Below are 23,042 nucleotides of genomic sequence, written 5' to 3'. Positions count from 1 at the left end.
GACTGCTGGGAGATTATACAGTGTACACTGGAGGTTTCTGGGGGATGAGAGGAGAATGCTGGGAGATTATACAGTGTACACTTGAGGATTCTGGGGGATGAGAGGAGACTGCTGGGAGATTATACAGTGTACACTGTAGGATGAGAGGTGACTGCTGGGAGATTATACAGTGTACACTGGAGGATTCTGGGGGATGAGAGGAGACTGCTGGGAGATTATACAGTGTACACTGTAGGATGAGAGGTGACTGCTGGGAGATTATACAGTGTACACTGGAGGATTCTGGGGGATGAGAGGAGACTGCTGGGAGATTATACAATGTACACTGGAGGATTCTGGGGGATGAGAGGAGACTGCTGGGAGATTATACAGTGTACACTGGAGGATTCTGGGGGATGAGAGGAGACTGCTGGGAGATTATACAGTGTACACTGAAGGATTCTGGGGGATGAGAGGAGACTGCTGGGAGATTATACAGTGTACACTGGAGGATTCTGGGGGATAAGAGGAGAGGAGACTGCTGGGAGATTATACAGTGTACACCAGAGGATTCTGGGGGATGAGAGGAGACTGCTGGGAGATTATACAGTGTACACTGGAGGATTCTGGGGGATGAGAGGAGACTGCTGGGAGATTATACAGTGTACACTGTAGGATGAGAGGTGACTGCTGGGAGATTATACAGTGTACACTGGAGGATTCTGGGGGATGAGAGGAGACTGCTGGGAGATTATACAATGTACACTGGAGGATTCTGGGGGATGAGAGGAGACTGCTGGGAGATTATACAGTGTACACTGGAGGATTCTGGGGGATGAGAGGAGACTGCTGGGAGATTATACAGTGTACACTGGAGGATTCTGGGGGATGAGAGGAGACTGCTGGGAGATTATACAGTGTACACTGGAGGATTCTGGGGGATAAGAGGATAGGAGACTGCTGGGAGATTATACAGTGTACACCAGAGGATTCTGGGGGATGAGAGGAGACTGCTGGGAGATTATACAGTGTACACTGGAGGATTCTGGGGGATGAGAGGAGACTGCTGGGAGATTATACAGTGTAAACTGGAGGATTTTGGGGGATGAGAGGTGACTGCTGGGAGATTATACAGTGTACACTGGAGTATTCTGGGGGATGAGAGGTGACTGCTGGGAGATTATACAGTGTACACTGGAGGATTCTGGGGGATGAGAGGAGACTGCTGGGAGATTATACAGTGTACACTGGAGGATGCTGGGGGATGAGAGGAGACTGCTGGGAGATTATACAGTGTACACTAGAGGATTCTGGGGGATGAGAGGAGACTGCTGGGAGATTATACAGTGTACACTGGAGGATTCTGGGGGATGAGAGGAGACTGCTGGGAGATTATACAGTGTACACTAGAGGATTCTGGGGGATGAGAGGAGACTGCTGGGAGATTATACAGTGTACACTGGAGGATTCTGGGGAATGAGAGGAGACTGCTGGGAGATTATACAGTGTACACTGGAGGATTCTGGGGGATGAGAGGAGACTGCTGGGAGATTGTACATTGTACACTGGAGGATTCTGGGGGATGAGAGGAGACTGCTGGGAGATTATACAGTGTACACTGGAGGATTCTGAGGGATCAGAGGAGACTGCTGGGAGATTATACAGTGTACACTAGAGGATTCTGGGGGATGAGAGGAGACTGCTGGGAGATTATACAGTGTACACTGGAGGATTCTGGGGAATGAGAGGAGACTGCTGGGAGATTATACAGTGTACACTGGAGGATTCTGGGGGATGAGAGGAGACTGCTGGGAGATTATACAGTGTACACCAGAGGATTCTGGGGGATGAGAGGAGACTGCTGGGAGATTATACAGTGTACACTGGAGGATTCTGGGGGATAAGAGGAGAGGAGACTGCTGGGAGATTATACAGTGCACACTGGAGGATTCTGGGAGATGAGAGGTGACTGCTGGGAGATTATACAGTGTACACTGGAGGATTCTGGGGGATGAGAGAAGACTGCTGGGAGATTATACAGTGTACACTGGAGGATTCTGGGGGATGAGAGGAGACTGCTGGGGGATTATACAGTGTACACTGGAGGATTCTGGGGGATGAGAGGAGACTGCTGGGAGATTATACAGTGTACACTGGAGGATTCTGGGGGATGAGAGGTGACTGCTGGGAGATTATACAGTGTACACTGGAGGATTCTGGGGGATGAGAGGTGACTGCTGGGGGATTATACAGTGTACACTGGAGGATTCTGGGGGATGAGAGGAGACTGCTGGGGGATTATACAGTGTACACTGGAGGATTCTTGGGGATGAGAGGAGACTTCTGGGAGATTATACAGTGTACACTGGAGGATTCTGGGGATGAGAGGAGACTGCTGGGAGATTATACAGTGTACACTGGAGGATTCTGGGGGATGAGAGGAGACTGCTGGGTGATTATACAGTGTACACTGGAGGATTCTGGGGGATGAGAGGTGACTGCTGGGAGATTATACAGTGTACACTGGAGGATTCTGGGGGATGAGAGGTGACTGCTGGGAGATTATACAGTGTACACTGGAGGATTCTGGGGGATGAGAGGTGACTGCTGAGAGATTATACAGTGTACACTGGAGGATTCTGGGGGATGAGAGGAGACTGCTGGGAGATTATACAGTGTACACTGGAGGATTCTGGGGATGAGAGGAGACTGCTGGGAGATTATACAGTGTACACTGGAGGATTCTGGGGGATGAGAGGAGACTGCTGGGAGATTATACAGTGTACACTGGAGGATTCTGGGGGATGAGAGGTGACTGCTGGGAGATTATACAGTGTACACTGGAGGATTCTGGGGGATGAGAGGTGACTGCTGGGAGATTATACAGTGTACACTGGAGGATTCTGGGGGATGAGAGGTGACTGCTGAGAGATTATACAGTGTACACTGGAGGATGCTGGGGGATGAGAGGTGACTGCTGGGAGATTATACAGTGTACACCGGAGGATTCTGGGGGATGAGAGGTGACTGCTGGGAGATTATCCAGTGTACACTGGAGGATTCTGAGTGATGAGAGGAGACTGCTGGGAGATTTTACAGTGTACACTGGGGGATGAGAGGAGACTGCTGGGAGATTATACAGTGTACACCGGAGGATTCTGGGGGATGAGAGGTGACTGCTGGGAGATTATCCAGTGTACACTGGAGGATTCTGAGTGATGAGAGGAGACTGCTGGGAGATTATACAGTGTACACTGGAGGATTCTGGGGGATGAGAGGAGACTGCTGGGAGATTATACAGTGTACACTGGAGGATTCTGGGGGATGAGGAGAGGAGACTGCTGGGAGATTATACAGTGTACACTGGATGATTCTGGGGGATGAGAGGTGACTGCTGGGAGATTATACAGTGTACACTGGAGGATTCTGGGGGATGAGAGGAGACTGCTGGGAGATTATACAGTGTACACTGGAGGATGAGAGGTGACTGCTGGGAGATTATACAGTGTACACTGGAGGATTCTGGGGGATGAGAGGAGACTGCTGGGAGATTATACAGTGTACACTGGAGGATTCTGGGGGATGAGAGGAGACTGCTGGGAGATTATACAGTGTACACTGGAGGTTTCTGGGGGATGAGAGGAGACTGCTGGGAGATTATACAGTGTACACTGGAGGATGAGAGGTGACTGCTGGGAGATTATACAGTGTACACTGGAGGATTCTGGGTGATGAGAGGAGACTGCTGGGAGATTATACAGTGTACACTGGAGGATTCTGGGGGATGAGAGGAGACTGCTGGGAGATTATACAGTGTACACTGGAGGATTCTGGGGGATGAGAGGAGACTGCTGGGAGATTATACAGTGTACACTGGAGGATTCTGGGGGATGAGAGGAGACTGCTGGGAGATTATACAGTGTACACCGGAGGATTCTGGGGGATGAGAGGAGACTGCTGGGAGATTATACAGTGTACACCGGAGGATTCTGGGGGATGAGAGGTGACTGCTGGGAGATTATACAATGTACACTGGAGGATTCTGGGGGATGAGAGTAGACTGCTAGGAGATTATACAGTGTACACTGGAGGATTCTGGGGGATGAGGAGAGGAGACTGCTGGGAGATTATACAGTGTACACTGGAGGATTCTGGAGGATGAGAGGTGACTGCTGGGAGATTATACAGTGTACACTGGAGGATTCTGGGAGATGAGAGGAGACTGCTGGGAGATTATACAGTGTACACTGGAGGATGAGAGGTGACTGCTGGGAGATTATACAGTGTACACTGGAGGATTCTGGGGGATGAGAGGAGACTGCTGGGAGATTATACAGTGTACACTGGAGGATTCTGGGGGATGAGAGGAGACTGCTGGGAGATTATACAGTGTACACTGGAGGATTCTGGGGGATGAGAGGTGACTGCTGGGAGATTATACAGTGTACACTGGAGGATTCTGGGGGATGAGAGGTGACTGCTGGGAGATTATACAGTGTACACTGGAGGATTCTGGGGGATGAGAGGTGACTGCTGGGAGATTATACAGTGTACACTGGAGGATGCTGGGGGATGAGAGGTGACTGCTGGGAGATTATACAGTGTACACTGGAGGTTTCTGGGGGATGAGAGGAGACTGCTGGGAGATTATACAGTGTACACTGTAGGATGAGAGGTGACTGCTGGGAGATTATACAGTGTACACTGGAGGATTCTGGGTGATGAGAGGAGACTGCTGGGAGATTATACAATGTACACTGGAGGATTCTGGGGGATGAGAGGAGACTGCTGGGAGATTATACAGTGTACACTGGAGGATTCTGGGGGATGAGAGGAGACTGCTGGGAGATTATACAGTGTACACTGGAGGATTCTGGGGGATGAGAGGAGACTGCTGGGAGATTATACAGTGTACACTGGAGGATTCTGGGGGATAAGAGGAGAGGAGACTGCTGGGAGATTATACAGTGTACACCAGAGGATTCTGGGGGATGAGAGGAGACTGCTGGGAGATTATACAGTGTACACTGGAGGATTCTGGGGGATGAGAGGAGACTGCTGGGCGATTATACAGTGTACACTGGAGGATTCTGGGGGATAAGAGGAGAGGAGACTGCTGGGAGATTATACAGTGCACACTGGAGGATTCTGGGGGATGAGAGAAGACTGCTGGGAGATTATACAGTGTACACTGGAGGATTCTGGGAGATGAGAGGTGACTGCTGGGAGATTATACAGTGTACACTGGAGGATTCTGGGGGATGAGAGAAGACTGCTGGGAGATTATACAGTGTACACTGGAGGATTCTGGGGGATGAGAGGAGACTGCTGGGGGATTATACAGTGTACACTGGAGGATTCTGGGGGATGAGAGGAGACTGCTGGGAGATTATACAGTGTACACTGGAGGATTCTGGGGGATGAGAGGAGACTGCTGGGAGATTATACAGTGTACACTGGAGGATTCTGGGGGATGAGAGGTGACTGCTGGGAGATTATACAGTGTACACTGGAGGATTCTGGGGGATGAGAGGTGACTGCTGGGGGATTATACAGTGTACACTGGAGGATTCTGGGGGATGAGAGGAGACTGCTGGGGGATTATACAGTGTACACTGGAGGATTCTGGGGGATGAGAGGTGACTGCTGGGGGATTATACAGTGTACACTGGAGGATTCTGGGGGATGAGAGGAGACTGCTGGGGGATTATACAGTGTACACTGGAGGATTCTGGGGGATGAGAGGAGACTTCTGGGAGATTATACAGTGTACACTGGAGGATTCTGGGGATGAGAGGAGACTGCTGGGAGATTATACAGTGTACACTGGAGGATTCTGGGGGATGAGAGGAGACTGCTGGGAGATTATACAGTGTACACTGGAGGATTCTGGGGGATGAGAGGTGACTGCTGGGAGATTATACAGTGTACACTGGAGGATTCTGGGGGATGAGAGGAGACTGCTGGGAGATTATACAGTGTACACTGGAGGATTCTGGGGGATGAGAGGTGACTGCTGGGAGATTATACAGTGTACACTGGAGGATTCTGGGGGATGAGAGGTGACTGCTGGGAGATTATACAGTGTACACTGGAGGATTCTGGGGGATGAGAGGTGACTGCTGGGAGATTATACAGTGTACACTGGAGGATTCTGGGGGATGAGAGATGACTGCTGAGAGATTATACAGTGTACACTGGAGGATTCTGGGGGATGAGAGGAGACTGCTGGGAGATTATACAGTGTACACTGGAGGATTCTGGGGATGAGAGGAGACTGCTGGGAGATTATACAGTGTACACTGGAGGATTCTGGGGGATGAGAGGAGACTGCTGGGAGATTATACAGTGTACACTGGAGGATTCTGGGGGATGAGAGGTGACTGCTGGGAGATTATACAGTGTACACTGCAGGATTCTGGGGGATGAGAGGTGACTGCTGGGAGATTATACAGTGTACACTGGAGGATTCTGGGGGATGAGAGGTGACTGCTGAGAGATTATACAGTGTACACTGGAGGATGCTGGGGGATGAGAGGTGACTGCTGGGAGATTATACAGTGTACACCGGAGGATTCTGGGGGATGAGAGGTGACTGCTGGGAGATTATCCAGTGTACACTGGAGGATTCTGAGTGATGAGAGGAGACTGCTGGGAGATTTTACACTGTACACTGGGGGATGAGAGGAGACTGCTGGGAGATTATACAGTGTACACCGGAGGATTCTGGGGGATGAGAGGTGACTGCTGGGAGATTATCCAGTGTACACTGGAGGATTCTGAGTGATGAGAGGAGACTGCTGGGAGATTATACAGTGTACACTGGAGGATTCTGGGGGATGAGAGGAGACTGCTGGGAGATTATACAGTGTACACTGGAGGATTCTGGGGGATGAGGAGAGGAGACTGCTGGGAGATTATACAGTGTGCACTGGAGGATTCTGGGGGATGAGAGGTGACTGCTGGGAGATTATACAGTGTACACTGGAGGATTCTGGGGGATGAGAGGAGACTGCTGGGAGATTATACAGTGTACACTGGAGGATGAGAAGTGACTGCTGGGAGATTATACAGTGTACACTGGAGGATTCTGGGGGATGAGAGGAGACTGCTGGGAGATTATACAGTGTACACTGGAGGATTCTGGGGGATGAGAGGAGACTGCTGGGAGATTATACAGTGTACACTGGAGGTTTCTGGGGGATGAGAGGAGACTGCTGGGAGATTATACAGTGTACACTGGAGGATGAGAGGTGACTGCTGGGAGATTATACAGTGTACACTGGAGGATTCTGGGTGATGAGAGGAGACTGCTGGGAGATTATACAGTGTACACTGGAGGATTCTGGGGGATGAGAGGAGACTGCTGGGAGATTATACAGTGTACACTGGAGGATTCTGGGGGATGAGAGGAGACTGCTGGGAGATTATACAGTGTACACTGGAGGATTCTGGGGGATGAGAGGAGACTGCTGGGAGATTATGCAGTGTACACCGGAGGATTCTGGGGGATGAGAGGAGACTGCTGGGAGATTATACAGTGTACACCGGAGGATTCTGGGGGATGAGAGGTGACTGCTGGGAGATTATACAGTGTACACTGGAGGATTCTGGGGGATGAGAGTAGACTGCTGGGAGATTATACAGTGTACACTGGAGGATTCTGGGGGATGAGGAGAGGAGACTGCTGGGAGATTATACAGTGTACACTGGAGGATTCTGGGGGATGAGAGGTGACTGCTGGGAGATTATACAGTGTACACTTGAGGATTCTGGGGGATGAGAGGAGACTGCTGGGAGATTATACAGTGTACACTGGAGGATGAGAGGTGACTGCTGGGAGATTATACAGTGTACACTGGAGGATTATGGGGGATGAGAGGAGACTGCTGGGAGATTATACAGTGTACACTGGAGGATTCTGGGGGATGAGAGGAGACTGCTGGGAGATTATACAGTGTACACTGGAGGATTCTGGGGGATGAGAGGTGACTGCTGGGAGATTATACAGTGTACACTGGAGGATGCTGGGGGATGAGATGTGACTGCTGGGAGATTATACAGTGTGCACTGGAGGATTCTGGGGGATGAGAGGAGACTGCTGGGAGATTATACAGTGTACACTGGAGGTTTCTGGGGGATGAGAGGAGACTGCTGGGAGATTATACAGTGTACACTGTAGGATGAGAGGTGACTGCTGGATGATTATACAGTGTACACTGGAGGATTCTGGGTGATGAGAGGAGACTGCTGGGAGATTATACAATGTACACTGGAGGATTCTGGGGGATGAGAGGAGACTGCTGGGAGATTATACAGTGTACACTGGAGGATTCTGGGGGATGAGAGGAGACTGCTGGGAGATTATACAGTGTACACTGGAGGATTCTGGGGGATGAGAGGAGACTGCTGGGAGATTATACAGTGTACACTGGAGGATTCTGGGGGATAAGAGGAGAGGAGACTGCTGGGAGATTATACAGTGTACACCAGAGGATTCTGGGGGATGAGAGGAGACTGCTGGGAGATTATACAGTGTACACTGGAGGATTCTGGGGGATGAGAGGAGACTGCTGGGAGATTATACAGTGTAAACTGGAGGATTCTGGGGGATGAGAGGAGACTGCTGGGAGATTATACAGTGTACACTGGAGGATTCTGGGGGATGAGAGGTGACTGCTGGGAGATTATACAGTGTACACTGGAGGATTCTGGGGGATGAGAGGTGACTGCTGGGAGATTATACAGTGTACACTGGAGGATTCTGGGGGATGAGAGGTGACTGCTGGGAGATTATACAGTGTACACCGGAGGATTCTGGGGGATGAGAGGTGACTGCTGGGAGATTATACAGTGTACACTGGAGGTTTCTGGGGGATGAGAGGAGACTGCTGGGAGATTATACAGTGTACACTGGAGGATTCTGGGTGATGAGAGGAGACTGCTGGGAGATTATACAATGTACACTGGAGGATTCTGGGGGATGAGAGGAGACTGCTGGGAGATTATACAGTGTACACTGGAGGATTCTGGGGGATGAGAGGAGACTGCTGGGAGATTATACAGTGTACACTGGAGGATTCTGGGGGATGAGAGGAGACTGCTGGGAGATTATACAGTGTACACTGGAGGATTCTGGGGGATAAGAGGAGAGGAGACTGCTGGGAGATTATACAGTGTACACCAGAGGATTCTGGGGGATGAGAGGAGACTGCTGGGAGATTATACAGTGTACACTGGAGGATTCTGGGGGATGAGATGAGACTGCTGGGAGATTATACAGTGTAAACTGGAGGATTCTGGGGGATGAGAGGTGACTGCTGGGAGATTATACAGTGTACACCGGAGGATTCTGGGGGATGAGAGGTGACTGCTGGGAGATTATACAGTGTACACCGGAGGATTCTGGGGGATGAGAGGTGACTGCTGGGAGATTATACTGTGTACACCAGAGGATTCTGGGGGATGAGAGGTGACTGCTGGGAGATTATACAGTGTACACTGGAGTATTCTGGGGGATGAGAGGTGACTGCTGGGAGATTATACAGTGTACACTGGAGGATTCTGGGGGATGAGAGGTGACTGCTGGGAGATTATACAGTGTACACTGGAGGATTCTGGGTGATGAGAGTAGATTGCTTGGAGATTTTACAGTGTACACTGGAGGATTCTGGGGGATGAGAGGTGACTGCTGGGAGATTATACAGTGTACACTGGAGGATTCTGGGGGATGAGAGGAGACTGCTGGGAGATTATACAGTGTACACCGGAGGATTCTGGGGGATGAGAGGTGACTGCTGGGAGATTATACAGTGTACACTGGAGGATTCTGGGTGATGAGAGTAGATTGCTTGGAGATTTTACAGTGTACACTGGAGGATTCTGGGGGATGAGAGGTGACTGCTGGGAGATTATACAGTGTACACTGGAGGATTCTGGGGGATGAGAGGAGACTGCTGGGAGATTATACAGTGTACACTGGAGGATGAGAGGTGACTGCTGGGGGATTATACAGTGTACACTGGAGGATTCTGGGGGATGAGAGGAGACTGTTGGGAGATTATACAGTGTACACTGGAGGATTCTGGGGGATGAGAGGAGACTGGTGGGAGATTATACAGTGTACACTGGAGGATTCTGGGGGATGAGGAGACTGCTGGGAGATTATACAGTGTACACTGGAGGATTCTGGGGGATGAGAGGAGATTGCTGGGAGATTATACAGTGTACACTGGAGGATTCTGGGGGATGAGAGGAGACTGCTGGGAGATTATACAGTGTAGACTGGAGGATTCTGGGGGGTGAGAGGAGACTGCTGGGAGATTATACAGTGTACACTGGAGGATTCTGGGGGATGAGAGGAGACTGCTGGGAGATTATACAGTGTACACTGGAGGATTCTGGGGGATGAGAGGTGACTGCTGGGAGATTATACAGTGTACACCGGAGGATTCTGGGGGATGAGAGGAGACTGCTGGTAGATTATACAGTGTACACTGGAGGATTCTGGGGGATGAGAGGAGACTGCTGGGAGATTATACAGTGTACACTAGAGGATTCTGTGGGATGAGAGGAGACTGCTGGGAGATTATACAGTGTACACTGGAGGATTCTGGGGGATGAGAGGAGACTGCTGGGAGATTATACAGTGTACACTGGAGGATTCTGGGGGATGAGAGGAGACTGCTGGGAGATTGTACATTGTACACTGGAGGATTCTGGGGGATGAGAGGAGACTGCTGGGAAATTATACAGTGTACACTGGAGGATTCTGAGGGATCAGAGGAGACTGCTGGGAGATTATACAGTGTACACTAGAGGATTCTGGGGGATGAGAGGAGACTGCTGGGAGATTATACAGTGTACACTGGAGGATTCTGGGGGATGAGAGGAGACTGCTGGGAGATTGTACATTGTACACTGGAGGATTCTGGGGGATGAGAGGAGACTGCTGGGAAATTATACAGTGTACACTGGAGGATTCTGAGGGATCAGAGGAGACTGCTGGGAGATTATACAGTGTACACTGGAGGATTCTGGGGGATGAGAGGAGACTGCTGGGAGATTATACAGTGTACACTGGAGGATTCTGAGGGATCAGAGGAGACTGCTGGGAGATTATACAGTGTACACTGGAGGATTCTGGGGGATGAGAGGAGACTGCTGGGAGATTATACAGTGTACACCGGAGGATTCTGGGGGATGAGAGGTGACTGCTGGGAGATTATACAGTGTACACTGGAGGATTCTGGGTGATGAGAGTAGATTGCTTGGAGATTTTACAGTGTACACTGGAGGATTCTGGGGGATGAGAGGTGACTGCTGGGAGATTATACAGTGTACACTGGAGGATTCTGGGGGATGAGAGGAGACTGCTGGGAGATTATACAGTGTACACTGGAGGATGAGAGGTGACTGCTGGGGGATTATACAGTGTACACTGGAGGATTCTGGGGGATGAGAGGAGACTGTTGGGAGATTATACAGTGTACACTGGAGGATTCTGGGGGATGAGAGGAGACTGCTGGGAGATTATACAGTGTACACTGGAGGATTCTGGGGGATGAGGAGACTGCTGGGAGATTATACAGTGTACACTGGAGGATTCTGGGGGATGAGAGGAGATTGCTGGGAGATTATACAGTGTACACTGGAGGATTCTGGGGGATGAGAGGAGACTGCTGGGAGATTATACAGTGTAGACTGGAGGATTCTGGGGGGTGAGAGGAGACTGCTGGGAGATTATACAGTGTACACTGGAGGATTCTGGGGGATGAGAGGAGACTGCTGGGAGATTATACAGTGTACACTGGAGGATTCTGGGGGATGAGAGGTGACTGCTGGGAGATTATACAGTGTACACCGGAGGATTCTGGGGGATGAGAGGAGACTGCTGGTAGATTATACAGTGTACACTGGAGGATTCTGGGGGATGAGAGGAGACTGCTGGGAGATTATACAGTGTACACTAGAGGATTCTGTGGGATGAGAGGAGACTGCTGGGAGATTATACAGTGTACACTGGAGGATTCTGGGGGATGAGAGGAGACTGCTGGGAGATTATACAGTGTACACTGGAGGATTCTGGGGGATGAGAGGAGACTGCTGGGAGATTGTACATTGTACACTGGAGGATTCTGGGGGATGAGAGGAGACTGCTGGGAAATTATACAGTGTACACTGGAGGATTCTGAGGGATCAGAGGAGACTGCTGGGAGATTATACAGTGTACACTAGAGGATTCTGGGGGATGAGAGGAGACTGCTGGGAGATTATACAGTGTACACTGGAGGATTCTGGGGGATGAGAGGAGACTGCTGGGAGATTATACAGTGTACACTGGAGGATTCTGGGGGATGAGAGGAGACTGCTGGGAGATTATACAGTGTACACTGGAGGATTCTGAGGGATCAGAGGAGACTGCTGGGAGATTATACAGTGTACACTGGAGGATTCTGGGGGATGAGAGGTGACTGCTGGGAGATTATACAGTGTACACTAGAGGATTCTGGGGGATGAGAGGAGACTGCTGGGAGATTATACAGTGTACACTGGAGGATTCTGGGGGATGAGAGGAGACTGCTGGGAGATTATACAGTGTACACCGGAGGATTCTGGGGGATGAGAGGTGACTGCTGGGAGATTATACAGTGTACACTAGAGGATTCTGGGGGATGAGAGGAGACTGTTGGGAGATTATACAGTGTACACTGGAGGATTCTGGGGGATGAGAGGAGACTGCTGGGAGATTATACAGTGTACACTGGAGGATTCTGGGGGATGAGAGGAGATTGCTGGGAGATTATACAGTGTACACTGGAGGATTCTGGGGGATGAGAGGAGACTGCTGGGAGATTATACAGTGTACACTGGAGGATTCTGGGGGATGAGAGGTGACTGCTGGGAGATTATACAGTGTACACCGGAGGATTCTGGGGGATGAGAGGAGACTGCTGGTAGATTATACAGTGTACACTGGAGGATTCTGGGGGATGAGAGGAGACTGCTGGGAGATTATACAGTGTACACTAGAGGATTCTGGGGGATGAGAGGAGACTGCTGGGAGATTATACAGTTTACACTGGAGGATTCTGGGGGATGAGAGGAGACTGCTGGGAGATTATACAGTGTACACTGGAGGATTCTGGGGGATGAGAGGAGACTGCTGGGAGATTGTACATTGTGCACTGGAGGATTCTGGGGGATGAGAGGAGACTGCTGGGAGATTATACAGTGTACACTGGAGGATTCTGGGGGATGAGAGGAGACTGCTGGGAGATTATACAGTGTACACTGGAGGATTCTGGGGGATGAGAGGAGACTGCTGGGAGATTATACAGTGTACACTGGAGGATTCTGGGTGATGAGAGGAGACTGCTGGGAGATTATACAGTGTACACTGGAGGATTCTGGGGGATGAGAGGAGACTGCTGGGAGATTATACAGTGTACACTGGAGGATTCTGGGGGATGAGAGGAGACTGCTGGGAGATTATACAGTGTACACTGGAGGATTCTGGGGGATGAGAGGAGACTGCTGGTAGATTATACTACAGTGTACACTGGAGGATTCTGGGGGATGAGAGGTGACTGCTGGGAGATTATACAGTGTACACTGGAGGATTCTGGGGAATGAGAGGAGACTGCTGGGAGATTATACAGTGTACACTGGAGGATTCTGGGGGATGAGAGGAGACTGCTGGGAGATTGTACATTGTACACTGGAGGATTCTGGGGGATGAGAGGAGACTGCTGGGAGATTATACAGTGTACACTGGAGGATTCTGGGGGATGAGGAGACTGCTGGGAGATTATACAGTGTACACTGGAGGATTCTGGGTGATGTCGGTCTCGTTGGTTGTCAGGTTCCTCTCCGGTGTCAGGACGTCGCTGTGTATTTCTCCATGGAGGAGTGGGATTATGTAGAAGGACACCGGGATCTGTACTCGGATGTTGTGGTGGAGGAGCGCCGGCTGTCTGTATCGCCAGGTTAGTGGAAACCTTTGTTTTCTGTGGTCGGCATTAGCAGATGTCATTGAGAACCTCATCGTTTTTGGTACCTGAGCCTCATCTCAGTTACCTGCCTCCAGTGGAGCTCTCCTGGGGAGGGAGGTGGGAGCAGCTGGTACCTGGTAAAAGTGGATCATGGTTTGGAGCCAGTGTTAAGTTCTGGGAGATTCACCGTGCTGTAAGTACTGTACCATTTTCCAAATGGAGTGCTTCTCCTCACAAGAGCTCTGCCATTCCTATGACCACACGTCTAGTAACTTTGTGTAGTTTTTCCTTTTTATTTTTATGTCTTGTCCCCTTTGTAACTAAATGTGTAGATTGGGACAAAGTCATGGTAACTGGGGATACTGAACATAAATGGGGAAAGTTTAAGGATATACTGCTAGAGTCCTGTAAAAAACGTCTACCCTCTGGTAATAAAATGTCCAGGAATAAAAAGAAACCACTATGGATAAATAAGACTGTACAAAGTATAATAAAACAAAAACAAAGGTTGTTTAAAATCTTGAAGGCTGAGAATACAGAAATAGCATTTCAGAAGTATAAAGATATCAATAGGAAATGCAAAAAATAAATCAAACAAGCAAAATTAGCTACTGAAACAAAAATCGCCAATGACATTAATATAAATCCCAAAATCTTTTATAAATACATTAATGCCAAAAGGAAAACAAAGCATAGTATTGGCCCCTTAAAAGATATTAACAAGTTAGTTATAGAGGACAAACAGAAGACTGAGATATTAAATAGGCATTTCTCATCTGTGTTCACCAAGGAACTGACTGTTCCAGGGATCATTCAACAAGTGAAAAATCAAAGTTCACCACCCGATATAATTAATTTAACACAAGAAGAAGTACGCCTACGTCTGAGTAAATTAAACATTGACAAATCCCCAGGGCCAGATGGCATTCATCCACGAATATTGAGGGAATTGAGCTCCGTAATCGACAGACCGCTGTATCTCATCTTTTTAGACTCGCTTGTAACAGGGTTGGTGCCTCAGGATTGGAGGATTGCTGATGTGCTACCGATAATTAAGGAAGGTAAGAGGGTAGATCCAGGCAACTACCGTCCAGTAAGCCTGACATCAGTAGTGTGCAAAGTTTTTGAGGGCATTTTAAAGGATGACATGCAAAAATATATTGCAGAAAATAATATAATAACTGACAGACAGCATGGATTCATGAAAGATAAGTCGTGTCTAACCAACCTGTTGGGGTTCTATGAGGGGGTAAGTGCAGATCTGGATATTGGTAATGCAGCTGATGTGATTTATTTGGACTTTGTAAAGGCATTTGCTCCTGTACCACATAATAGCCTTATACTAAAGCTGCAGAAGCAAGGACTAGGGGACACAATATGCAACTGGGTAAGGAATTGGCTAAAAGATAGCAAACAAAGAGTAGTCATAAACGGTACATTCTGTAAATGGGCTATAGTCAGCAGTGGGGTGCCGCAGGGATCTGTACTGGGAGCAGTGGGGACCGCAGGGATCTGTACTGGGAGCAGTGGGGACTGCAGGCATCTGTACTGGGAGTAGTGGGGGCCGCAGGGATCTGTACTGGGAGCAGTGGGGACCGCAGGGATCTGTACTGGAAGCAGTGGGGACGGCAGGGATCTGTACTGGAAGCAGTGGGGACCGCAGGGATCTGTACTGGGAGCAGTGGGGACCGCAGGGATCTGTACTGGGAGCAGTGGGGTGCCGCAGGGATCTGTACTGGGAGCAGTGGGGACCGCAGGCATCTGTACTGGGAGCAGTGGGGGCCGCAGGGATCTGTACTGGGAGCAGTTTGTGCCGCAGGGATCTGTACTGGGAGCAGTGGGGGCCACAGGGATCTGTACTGGGAGCAGTGGGGAACACAGGCATCTGTAGTGGGAGCAGTGGGGACCACAGGCATCTGTACTGGGAGCAGTGGGGGCCGCAGGCATCTGTACTGGGAGCAGTGGGGACCACAGGCATCTGTAGTGGGAGCAGTGGGGACCGCAGGCATCTGTACTGGGAGCAGTGGGGGCCGCAGGGATCTGTACTGGGAGCAGTTTGTGCCGCAGGCATCTGTACTGGGAGCAGTGGGGGCTGCAGGGATCTGTACTGGGAGCAGTGGGGGCCGCAGGGATCTGTACTGGGAGCAGTGGGGGCCGCAGGGATCTGTACTGGGAGCAGTGGGGACCGCAGGGATCTGTACTGGGAGCAGTGGGGGCCGCAGGGATCTGTACTAGGAGCAGTGGAGACCGCAGGGATCTGTACTGGGAGCAGTGGGGGCCGCAGGGATCTGTACTGGGAGCAGTGGGGACCGCAGGGATCTGTACTGGGAACAGTGGGCACCGCAGGGATCTGTACTGAGAGCAGTGGGGGCCGCAGGGATCTGTACTGGGAACAGTGGGGACCGCAGGGATCTGTACTGGGAGCAGTGGGGACCGCAGGGATCTGTACTGGGAGCAGTGGGGACCGCAGGGATCTGTACTGGGAGCAGTGGGGGCCGCAGGGATCTGTGCTAGGACCGATTCTTTTTAATCTCTTTATTAATGACCTTGTGGATGGGATTGATAGTAAAGTATCAATCTTTGCTGATGACACCAAACTATGTAGGATATTAAAAACTGACCTTGATACAATATTACAAAAAGATCTGGATAAGATGTCAGAATGGGCAGACTCTTGGCAAATGAGATTTAATGTTGATAAATGTAAAGTAATGCACCGAGGACGGAGTAATCCTATAGCTGCGTATACATTAAATGGAAGTAAACTCGGGACTACAGAACAGGAGAAGGACTTGGATATTCTTATTACAAATAAGCTGAGCAGCAGCATCAATGTCAGGCAGCAGCTGCTAAAGAAAACAAGATTTTAGGGTGTATAAAAAAGAGAAATTAGATCCCGTGATCCCAACGTATTGTTACCCCTCTATAAATCACTTGTAAGGCCACATCTGGAATATGGGATCCAGTTTTGGGCTCCACATTTTAAAAAGGACATTCAGAAGTTAGAGTCAGTTCAAAGGCAGGCAACTAGACTACTACAAGGAATGGAGGCCGCCCGTATGATGAGGAATGGAGGCCGCCCGTATGATGACAGGTTGAAAAAGTTAGATATGTTTAGCTTAGAAAAAAGACGTCTCAGAGGAGATCTCATTTATATGTATAAATACATGTGTGGTCAATATAAAGGACTGGCGCATGACTTATTCCTTCCAAAGACAGTACCAAGGACCAGGGGACACTCACTGCGAGTGGAAGAAAAGCGATTCCGACAGCTAAATAGGAAAGGGTTCTTTACAGTTAGAGCAGCCAGACTGTGGAATGCCGACCACAAGAGGTAGTAATGGCAGATACTAGAACAGCTTTTAAAAAAGGGCCAGATGATTTCCTCAGTACACAACATTGTTGGTTATAAATGACTTAGTGACCTAATGTAGAACTGGTGGAGGAAGGTGAACTAGATGGACCTAGGTCTTTTTTCAACCTAATTAACTTTGTAACTTCTCTTGTATATTTTTAGACTCACTGCCTAATTATTGGATTAAATATATAATATTTAATAGTTTTCTTCCTCTTGCTCTATAAGCCACATTCCTGAAGCCAAACGTTATCAGTAACAGTTGTCATGATTCAGGGACTGAGGAGGATAAAAAAATGCAGAATCCCAAAAAAGGTAACATAGTGGATGGAACCTTAATGAACTGCAGACCTAATCCTGACACACAACTAACAGTAGCCGTGTGGCGTGCCTACAATGACCTGGACGCCTCAACAAACCGGAGAACTAAATAATCTCATAGATAGAAATATAAGAAAGCTAATCTGAAAGAGTAAGAAAGCTAATCTGCCTCGGAGCAGTCCCCAAAGATAGATCGATAGCCCCCCACATGTAAAGCCTACAGTGATATAGAAAAACACAATACAAAGCCAGAAAGGACAGATTTCAGCAAAGGTGAGGCCCAAATTATCTTTATAGAAAAGGATAGGAAAGAGCAACTGTCTGCAGCCGTAAAAACCCTATTATACACCAGAACTTCTGATATGGAATAATCAAACTCTCCCCCACTGTATCCGCTTCAAATGTTACTGGAATCCAAAAAACACTAATACAGATGAAGGACTGAATTAATACCAAGCATGACCAACACAAACCTTGCAGAATCATGGCGCTAAGTATACAGACACTCCCAGCAGGGAATGATCTCATTTCACCACGAACTCCACACAGACAAAATAGGAATAATGCATTAGTATCAAAGCAGAGAAAGCAACAAGAAAGTAGAAAACAAACAGCAGAGGTACAAAGACCACTTGTCTGAGAGGAGTTCTGGTTGTGAGCAGAGCTGGTTACATACAGGACAAGGACAAGGTTGTCCTTAACACACAGGAGACATTGACCACCGGCAAGGAACCAGAGAAAACTACTCAGTTAAATAGCCCAATCTGGCCCTGATTGCCAGTCCTCCACAGGTGTGTAGCTTTCGCTCCACACATCAACTGCATCGCCAGCACTGACCACAAGAGGGAGCCCCAAACTGGAAAACGTATTCACAACAAACAGGTGTCCAAGCTGCCTGTATAAATGATTGATGGTGGTAGCTATTTTTTCTTGGGTTATTGCGGAGCTGGACAGGGAGCGGACCGAAATATATATATATCGACACGGGTGTTGGAATCAAGTGTGTATATACTAACTCAAAAAGGATCCAATAAATGGTCTAGAAGCGAAAGTCGCCATCGCTTCCTCTATTAATCTTCAGTCAATTGTGTAATTGTCCTGACCATTTGTTGGCCTCTTTGTACTCTTATCTACCCATACACAGTATGATGTCCCCTGTATACTGTGTGATGAACTCTTAGCTACCCATACCCACAATGATGTCACCTGTATACTGTGTCCCCACAGACACTTACAGTGACAGGCCTGCATATCATACATTGTGGAGAGGGGCAATGTGGGGTTGGTATTTTGTGCAGGAAGCACAGTGAGGTGCAGCAGGGGGTTCCCTGAAAAATCCCCACAGGAAAATTTCCTACTTTGAAAATTGCCAATTGCAGCATCATACAGTATCAGATCTATGATATTTGAGGGGCAAGGTGAGGATGTTCACGTGATAGGTAATCAGCTTGTGATTTACAGTTGACCTAGTGCAAAACTGAAAAAATGCTGCAGATCTGTGCTTTGTAGCAGTCTGTTATCATCAATATTGATACAGTCTGCTGTCATCTCATTGATTCTGCCGTACTCCTCCCTCCAGCCCAAAACAGCAGCACATGCAGAACCAGCAGCAGTGTGAACCAGAGGAGCAATCACTACTAGCTGGACTCCCAAAAGTATCGCTAGTATCTGTGGAGTTACATGGGACTGCAGCTCACAACTAATACATTATCATCTCAGTGGGAGCCCACCAAAAGCAGGGTAGGGTGCTGCTGGCAGAGATAGTTGGTCCTACATCTCCACCCAGCACCCCCTACATCTTCACCCTCATCTCTGTCTATCACCACAAAACTGTAGAGGGAGAAAAGAAGAGGGCAGAGGACTGAACCTTGAAGGACCCCAACAGTGAGAGGAAGAGGAGAAGATGTGGAGCCAGCAAATGATACACTGAATGGGCGGCCAGAAAGATAGGAAGAAAACCAGGACAGCACAGTGTCCTTTAGGCCGATTGAATGGAGCATAGAAAGAAGGAGATGGTGGTCAACTGTGTCGAAGGCGGCAGAGAGGTCAAGAAGAGTAAGCAGAAAGTGGTCATTATTACGTTTTGCTGTCAATAGCTCATTGGTTACTTTGACAAGGGCAGTTTCTGTTGAGTGTAAGGGATCTAGAAGAGAGTGAGAGGAGAGGTAGCGGGTGAGGTGGGAATATACCAGGCGCTCCAAGAGTTTAGAGATGAAGGGGAGATTGGAGACTGGTCTGTAGTTGTTTATGCAAGATGGGTCAAGAGAAGATTTTTTTTTTTTTAATAATGGAGTAGTGATAGTGTTTAAGGGAGGAAGAGAAGATACCAGAAGAGAGAGAGATTGAAGATTTTAGTTAGGTGAGTTGTGACAACCGGAGAGAGGGATTGGAGTAGAGGTGAGGGGAAGAGATCAGTAGGGCAAGTGGTAGCATGAGAAGAAGAGAGAAGCCTGGAGACTTCTTCCTCTGTGATGTGTCAAATGTGGAAAGTGAGCTAGATGGGATATGGGGAGGGATGGGAATCGCGACACTTTGTGGCTGGGAGCTGATCTCTCGGCGGATGTTTTCTATTTTCTCTGTTAAATAGGAGGCCAGATCATCAGCATGAAGGTCTGTGATAGGGGTCTGTGCTTTGGGACTGAGGAGGGAGTGAAAGGTGTCGAAGAGCTTTTTCTGATTGCTGGATAGTGAGGATATCAGGGTGGTTAACTAGGTCTGTTTGGTGAGGTGAAGGGCAGAGTTGTAGGTTCTTAACATGAAAGTGTAATGGATGAAGTTTTCTGGTGTTGCGGTTAGACCCAGAAGATTAGAGAATCTCTCACAGGTAGTCAAGAGGGCTGCACAGAAACAAAACAGTTTTCATTGCAGGTGTGACACCACCTGAGCAGATCTCCAGTCCAGAACTGGTTCATGCTTCCAAATTCACGGTACGCCTAGCAACAGCGGATGCCTCATGAAAGGCTATCTCCTTATGCAGCATTCCCACACGTAGGACAACGTTTTTGATGACAAACTGGATGGCCTCGGGCAGAGGCCTTTTGTCCACCGATCGCACGGTAATTGGAGTTTGCAGCTGACTAACAGGAATCCAGTACCGATCCACTATAGTCTGTTGTATGAAATTCCCGTCAGCGCCAGAATCCAGATGGGTCAGTTCAGAGAAGCTGGAGTCGCTACTGGTTACAGACATAGTCATTTATAGAGGTGAAGAGTAGATGTAATCACCTAGGGTAGCCTCTCATACTGACCCTAGGCTGGAAAGTTTCTTCTTGGGAAGAAGCGTATAAGATGTGCAGAGCTTCCATTCCGTAGTAGTAGCACCCCTTAGTGGTGCAACGGATCTCCTGGCGGCAGCGGGCTGGATGCACTTGATCAATCTCCATTAGCTTCGTAACAGCTAGTACGAGGAACCCTGGGGCTCAGGACAGAGGATACTGGGTGTAATAGCCTCCTCTCGAGCGCTTTCCTAAAAGCACAGTTCAATCTGAACAGCTAAACTAATCAGGTTGTCCAGAGGGAAGGGTAAAAGACTGGCAGCCAACGCGTCCTTGATTTTACCGGATAGGCCTCGCCAGAATGCTCCGACCAATGGCTTATTTGTCCACTGCAGCTCAACCGATAAGGTGTGGAATCTTATAGCGTATTGGCCTACGGTGAGATCCCTTAGTTGCAGGTCAAACAGTGCTTCAGTAGCAGATGTAATACGGCCAGGTTCATCAAAACCCTTCTGGAAGGCCTCAAGGAAGAGAGGCAGGTTGGAGACTAGTGGATCAAGCCTCTCTAGAAATGGATTGATCCAGTCCAGAGCTTCGCCCTCTAGGTGAGAAGCCAGGAAGGCTACTTTGACGGCATCTGTGGGATACTGTTGCGGCAGGAGCTGCAAGTGAAACTGGCACTGATTGAGAAACCTTCTATAAAGCTTAATTTACCCTCGGTACCATGGAGGTCTGTTAAGACAAGGGGGCAGACTGCCGGCAGGGAGAGAAGCCCGGCACTGAAGGTGCCAAGACTGAAAGCATAGAGGCTTAGCTGGTAGCATTCTGCAAGGATGTCAACCATTCGTCCACGGAGGCAAGATACTCCAGCACCCGACAATGCATACCTTCCTGAAGAGAGAGCTCTTCTTGAAGGTTGGTAAGCACAGCGTTGGTGGTTGAATGATGTGCCAGCTGCAGGGAGCTCAGTTGAATGTCCATAACCTGCAGAATGGTCATGAGTTGGGGGTCTTCCACCCATACATGAGCAAATTCTCGCTGAGCTGAGAACATAGGGGCAGTGGTGTTCATGACCTGGGCAAACTGTTATGCTCGTCAGGCAAGCAGGGATTTAGCAAATCCACTGGGCTACAGCACACAGAAAACCCAGAGGGGCTTGACTACAGAACCACACCTGTTTTTCACTGGAGCCTCTGATGGTGAGGGTGTTACGCTGCAGGTGTGAGACCGGGTGCTACTTCGGAAGACTGGTGCTGCAATGGCTGGTCCCAGGGGTACGGGAACAATAGTCACAGGAGATAGATGACAGCAGCTGTTGACCGGGATGCATGGATGGATGGATATGGCAGCAGCTGGTGAAGATACTTCACAGCAGCTGGTATCGTGGTTGGTGGCCGGTGGAGCAGCAGAGGCAGGTTAGGGATGTCAGCAGCAGTATACTAACAAGACAAAACAATCACTGATCTCGGGGAGACCAGCCAGAGAAAACACTGCCGGCAGCCAACGAGGGCGCTCAATACAGTGAAATCCTCGGTGCATTGCTCCCTGGGAAATATGCGAATCAAAAAAGCCTGTGGAGCCTCTGTTAGGAGTCTCAACACAGAAACTAGCCAGATATCCGTCCGGGAAGGACCTAGCCAAGGAGTGGCTCTTTTTAGGAAACCACCATAACCACCATATGAAGTGGCCCTTTTAGCCAATATCTGACTCTATGACAAGTTTAAAGATATGACAAGGGAAATACCAAGGCGGTATCCATCCACAGACAGCTGTTTCGGGGTATTGCCCCTCATCAGTGTGGAGTAGGATTCTGGCCAGGTGGGAGCAATGCCTAGTAGACCAACAAGACAAAACAATCACTGATCTCAGGGAGACCAGCCAGAGAAAACACTGCCGGCAGCCAATGAGGGTGCTCAATACAGTGAAATCCTAGGTGCATTGCCCCCTGGGAAATATGCAAATCAAAAAAGTCCGTGGAGCCTCAGTTACGAGTCTCAACACAGAAACTAGCCAGATATCCCTCCGGGAAAGAACCTGGTATTTCCCTTGTCATATCTTTAAACTTGTCAAAGAGGTGGTTTCCTAAAAAGAGCCACTCCTTGGCTAGGTCTCCTAACAGAGGCTCCACGGACTTTTTTGATTAGCAGCAGTATACTGAAACACAAACAAATATCAGCA

General features: G+C 49.0%; 1 protein-coding gene across 1 annotated transcript in view; it reads left to right on the top strand.

Annotated features, from left to right (window-relative positions):
- LOC142297467 (uncharacterized) overlaps positions 1 to 23,042 on the top strand; it is a 231,552-nt gene that overhangs the window by 109,296 nt on the left and 99,214 nt on the right. The window contains exon 6 of the mRNA XM_075341693.1: positions 13,844 to 13,967. Within this exon, the coding sequence (XP_075197808.1) occupies positions 13,844 to 13,967 (124 nt within the window). The remainder of the gene's footprint in view (positions 1 to 13,843; positions 13,968 to 23,042) is intronic.

This window comes from Anomaloglossus baeobatrachus, chromosome 3 (genome assembly GCF_048569485.1).
Source record: "Anomaloglossus baeobatrachus isolate aAnoBae1 chromosome 3, aAnoBae1.hap1, whole genome shotgun sequence".
NCBI classification, from domain to species: domain Eukaryota; kingdom Metazoa; phylum Chordata; class Amphibia; order Anura; family Aromobatidae; genus Anomaloglossus; species Anomaloglossus baeobatrachus.
Note: the sequence above shows the minus strand (reverse complement) of the source record. Positions and strands in the feature narration are given on the sequence as shown.